The following is a 6173-nucleotide window of genomic DNA, read 5'->3' on the forward strand; positions in this document are numbered from 1 at the left end:
AAGTTTTTCCATTTTTATTTTGGGTCAAGTATCTAGAGCGAAATTTTCCAATTCCCACTTTTTTCCCCCATTTTTTTCCATATTCTTGGCTTGTTGCAAAATGAATTTTTCTGTATGATTTTTCCTTCATTTAGAGAATTTTTAGTAACAAATATTCATTTTCACAAAAAGTAGACTCTCATGCATCATAAACACTTTGTTACAAAAAATAAAAGTTTGTCGTTAGAAGTTTGCCGCAAAATAATATGTAGGCACCTTGTTTCCCTCCCTTTTTGGTTACGATCTTTATTATTTGGGCGCCTTTGATATATTACGACAACTTTTTATATCGCCTTATATTTTTTTGGTATTTTATTTTATTTTATTTTGCCGCAATCTTTGCAGAAAATCTGAACACAATATTACTGAGCATTGCAAAACCTTAACAATAACATGCATTTGAAGCTTTTTGCAAGAATTACGTGTTATTGTATTCTTCTATACCCTACGATAAAATAGGTGCCACAACATACGTGTGAACATTACGAAAGATTGACAGCAGCCCTTTTTTTTTTTCCCGTTGTAAAAATCATTTTTATTCAAATTTTTTTCTTCCAATAATGGAATTTTTAGCAATAAATATTCATTATCACAAAAATTAAATCCTATCGCATGACAAACACTTTTTTGCAAGATATAAAAATTTGTCGCCATAAGTTTTCCACCAAAATATATTTTGGCACCTTGCTTCTATCATAATTTTTGTGACAATTTTTATTATTTGTCACACTTTTTGGCATATTACGACAACTTTTATGTCGCCTTATATCTTTTTGATACTTATATTTTTCACTATAATATTTTGGAGAAACTTCAAAAATTTGTTGCGCTAAATCATTTAATGCGACAATTTTTTGTATGTTGCAAAATACCTTGTCGCTAAATTATAATTTTGTTGTAGTGGTTTCATTTTTTATGCATTGTAAAAGTAACAAAATTTTTGGAAATAATTAAAGTTAGATTTGACATGGGATGCTTAAGTATTTTTTTTCATTCATGCTGGTCCAGTGCACCTTTATTGATAATTGGGTACCAAGTTGTAAAGTGATTTAGGCCTCGATTGGACTACAAAAATCAAATCCATTACGTAACATCTAATCGTTTTTCTTTACTATGAGTCTATGATTACGGCAGACCCATTTTAATGTTCCTTTAAAGTCTTAATACATATAAGCACGATGGTGACTAGACTCATTTTACCTTCAAATATTTTCCAATCAGACAGCCAAAGTTTAAACCAAGAAATAATCAACGAAACTAAAAAATCAATACAGTTCAATTGTACTGGACTTGGGTGTTTCACATTCATGCTTCAATAATTTCTCCCAAATCTTATGCCAGAAATATGTGAATAAGTTGTTATTTTTTGATATAAGTACTAATTTTGGATGCTAGGGTACTTGAATTTTTTTTTCTTATTATTTTTTAATCCTTTGAATTTGTTTAAAAGTTGCTGTTAACATAAAACTAATATTTTTCTTGATTTCAAGAAAAAACAAGTTTAAATTATAATAAATAATAAGCATCTTAAAAAATTTAAGAAAAAGATTAGTTGTAATTAAAATTGCCTTGTTAAATTTTGAGATAATTGTTTATATGTGATGTCCCTTTTTTCCACATTCTACTATGTTCAATATGGTTAAGTCCCTTTTGACAGGGCCAGGTGTGTTCCTTCCTAGTGTTGATTCCAGGCTGCCAAATTTTTTTTCCTTGGTGATGGTTCCAAGCTATCCTAGTACATGCAACAAAGGGTAGAATAAATCCCCCATTCCTCCCACTTGAGAACTAGCACTCTTAGAAGAATAATTATAGAGAGGAATCTATATTGTTATTTACATTAAGTGTTGTGAGACTTCTATGCAGACATCTATCAAGAACATGTGACGAAAGATTCATGAAGATTTGAGGGACACTTTTGAAAAGATCAATGTGTTGGAAGGTCATGACGAAATATAGTGACCGCTCTCTTTTTTAAGAGGAGATTGCATGAGATTGTCCCTATAAAAATATTATGCCGATTTTGGCAGTGGCTGGCCCTACCCACTTCTGCCAGAGTAATGTAATTCATCTCTATTATTGTTAGGCACTAGTTTATATGGCAACAGTACTATTACATTAAATGATGGTTCACTTAAATGTAATGTCATATAATTCATTTATTTGAACCTATAAATTGTGATCAACTAGATAGATGCTAAATAGCATTATTCGGCATAGAGAAGAGATCAGCTCAACCGTTCTTCAATTAGCGACTGGAGTAGTAAGGTGGTCGAGTTTCTCATAGGGCCGGTTACTTTGGTCATGATTAATAGGTGAAGTCGATCGAATACTGTTTAGCTTTTGTTATTTTTCCAAAGCAAATGCCAAGGTAACTAATAATTAATCACCTGTTAATATGGATCAAAGTCAAAGGAATTGGCTGGTCCGACGCTGACTTATTGACTGGAGTCAAGATTTCATTCCACAAATACAAGGAACTTGCCAAAAGAACTGGAGTAATGTTATACATTCTCAACGTTAATATGATATTAAATAATACATATAATTAAATTTTACATTTCATTTAGTTAATCACTTAATATTGAAGTTATAAGTAAAATAGGATTAAGTAACATTATTCAAAGAACTGTTCAAATTTTAATAAAAATTGTACATTATTAAAGAAATAAAATATTCTCTTGTTTCTTTAATTCTTATCCAGTATTTTCGAACATATTCTTTAAAATTTTTGGTAGGTTTGAACTGTTAGAATTGGAAATTAAATATATATTTAGACATTCATTAGCTGATGATTAACATAGATTTAATTAAAGACTAAATGAAGTTACCCTCATCTAAAATCTAGTTAGAGGGTACGAATTTCTTATCTAAAATTTACCTTCAACATACGCCTACGTTGAAGATCAAATTTAGATAAATAAATATGTACTTTCTTTGACAACTTAAACTTTCATAACGTACATGAAATATTCCTGGCTTGAATCAAAGTTTCAAAGACAAATCAAGGTTACTAAACTCTTCATGAACACACTCACTGAATTTGCTGTTCAAATTGCCATAATTTTCAGCAAGTCTTCCATTCTCTATATTACTGTTAAACCTACCTGTTTGTCCACGATGATCAAGCCCGGGGATGGGCCCGTGCATGTTGTTTAGCTTGTTAAAGCCCGATCCAGCCCGTCGACTCAACCCAGCGTGAGACGTTAAAAATTCTCTGCTTTTCTTGGCTAAAGTTCTCTCCAGTTTGTGAGCATTTTGGTGTCCTCCTAGAGCTTGTGAACTGTAAAACTTTCTTCTGCAATAGTTACAAGAGAAGACTCGTGGTGCTTCGGGCGGACTAAATGTTGATGATGATGAAGAACCTGGAGAAGAAGGGTCCAGTACTAGGTCTAGGTTTAAATGATCATTCTTTGATAAACCCAAACTTAGACAAGTACTAGGTTCATAATTCATGGCTAATGAGTAGAAGAGGAAAAGAAAAAGCAAGGAATTAACTTGTCAATTAAGTTGGTAACTTATAAGGGATGTGTAGTACTGTAGATAGGCTGGGAAGTCTAGCTTATATAGAAAATCCACCCTCGCCTAGCCCGCTAAATTATACACACACAAAGAAAGAGAGTGTGTAAATCTTGTAGAAGAAATATGAATGGAACTATGGAAGGTGGTTAGATATATAAAATGGGAAAATAGATGTATTTGTCTTGGATTACATGAGATACAAACTACAAAGGTTTATTGGTCCTGCAACCTTAAATGGAAATGAAGTTAAAAAAAAAATAGTGATCATTTATGTCGTGAGAGTGAATGAGGGAGAGAGAATACTGCGAAATCAGTGGGGGAATCAAAGGTTGTCGCCTCTATCAAGGGCAGCATTGAAGCTTCTTGTCGGCCCATTAAAAAAATTCCACTACATGTTCAAAAAAACATACTATACGTAAAGAATAATGTTTTTATCATTACAAGTGATTAACATCAATCTAGATGATAGTGCTTAAAGAGTGGAATTTACTACAACTTAGACTTTGGCTTCTTAATGATAATATTAATTTGTATTGGTATAAACATTTATTGTGGAATTTTTTGCAAATACTGAAAAGTTATATTTTTAGTCAACGAAAATCGTCAACAAAAGCATTTAGGTTTACGGATGAACTTGTATTTATCAACTGACTCCATCAATCCAAATGTCAATGAATTATGTTGAAGTTTTTGTTGGTTTAGTACAAAAGTCTTTGTCAATTGTCAGCGATACTTAACACAACAGTTTAGTCAAATTCACACAGTTTCTAATTTTGATTATACAATATATCTTTCAAATAAAACTGATCTTCTTCTCCCAGTGGACATGATAAAAATTTCTCACTAGCGACGAAGTAGGGGTGGGATCTTTTAAAATAATAATAATCGATGTTATAATATAAGTTGATCATTTATCCCCGACTTGTTACTATTCTAATTAATTGCTGTATGACTCGACCCTCAGTCCCCAGGCCTCTAAAGTCGAGCGTAGCATAGCTTGACCGTAAAAGGTGACTCAGGTCGTGCTTTCGTGTATTTGGGATGCTCCAAATTTAAACAACTTGATCTACATATTTTTTACATCATCAGTCTGTAGGACTAAAACGATGTAATAGGACTATATGTTTTATTTACATTGTTGCATATTTAATTGACAAAAAATGATTTTGTGGCATGCAATAATGCTTGTAAAATCCTAGAATGTTTCTATTCTCAAGGACAATGATCTGATCTCGAAAGTTGACCTTTGCCCGTGTCACTTGTCAGTGCCGAATACATAATCCTTTGCTTGCTTAATATACTAGGAGTCCAAGTTCAATGCAAATCCAGTCTTGAGTTAATAATAATTCAACTTTATCACCCAACAAAATCCCTGGATTGAATCTTTTGAAACTTCCATGGGACTTGCCTCTTGCAGCAAAGTTGTTAGACAAAAAGATCTCTTTGAGTATCTCGTTGTAACCACCCCACTCTTTCGATCATCTCTAATATGAAAAAATTTCTAGCATTTATGGAGTATGAGTATCAATCCTTTATATCACTCTTTATGTTCGTTATACAGATTTACATGCAATTTGAGTTTTATGTATAAACAAAATAAAAGACATACAGATAGTGTTATTGGGTCGTAAATAGAATTCATTGGTGAACAACTTTGAAATCGATGTTGATTCATTAGACATAAATGACCACCTAGATAAAATTCATAGAATGTATTGAAGATGTTCTTACAAGTTTGAATAGTGTTCTACACGTCTAGATCGTATTCGTGTTTATTAAATACCTTTTCCATAGAAATTATATTTAAATACAATATTTGTAACCATATACATGTATATAGCAATTACAATTAGAGGTGTCAAACTATGTCGACTACTACGCTCAATCCATGACGTACTTGCTCGCACAAGCTTGTAGGCTAGCAACTTGTTTGGGAAGTGATTATAATTTAATACCTTATGGTCAAATATAAATTTATCCACACTTTCGTCTGATCTACAGCTACTACTCACATATCATCTATACATTTTCTTAAAACTCACAACTTATAATTACTTAATCATAAATTAATCACTTCCTAAACATGTACAAAGTGTTGGAAAAATGAGAAAATTGGTCACTTTTGGCATAAGTTTGAGTGGGACCTGTTGGTCCGATTTGAAAGATCAAAGTTGATCTGTGTTCTCCTCCGTGAGAGTATCGAAATCATATATTTACTTGCCAAAATTGATTAACGGATGAATGAGAAATTGGAGCTCAAAGTTGGCCATTGGAAAATGGTTTATATGAGAAAAGTGACATTTGTCCCACATAGGAAAATGAAGAAAGCATGAACTACTTTATATGTGCCTACACTTTGAAATGGTGTAATCATGTGTAGCATAGAGGTTCTCTCCACGTGCGTGCACAGGGGGTGCAAATTTATGACCGAAATAGTCTTCGGAACTTGAACTTCGGTGCGGGCGCGAACTGCGCACACGAATGTCGGACCGAACAAAGCAAAATTCACCTTTTCGGAGAGCCCACGTTTTGCAATTTGTTTTTGCTTTCTCCAATGACTTTGAGTTTCTGAAACTGCAAAAACTTCAATGGACTCCCAATGGTCATAGTGTTAA

At 32.7% G+C, this 6173-nt stretch overlaps 1 protein-coding gene across 1 annotated transcript; it reads right to left on the reverse strand.

The window, feature by feature from the left end:
• Positions 1–2986: 2986 nt before the first annotated feature.
• On the reverse strand, positions 2987–3704 carry LOC111387310 (zinc finger protein 2-like). Its single transcript, XM_023011860.1, has one exon. The coding sequence runs from the start codon at positions 3490–3492 to the stop codon at positions 3022–3024; it is 471 nt and encodes a 156-aa protein (XP_022867628.1). The 5' UTR covers positions 3493–3704; the 3' UTR covers positions 2987–3021.
• Positions 3705–6173: the final 2469 nt, after the last annotated feature.

This window comes from Olea europaea, unplaced genomic scaffold (assembly GCF_002742605.1).
Source record: "Olea europaea var. sylvestris unplaced genomic scaffold, O_europaea_v1 scaffold398, whole genome shotgun sequence".
NCBI lineage: Eukaryota > Viridiplantae > Streptophyta > Magnoliopsida > Lamiales > Oleaceae > Olea > Olea europaea.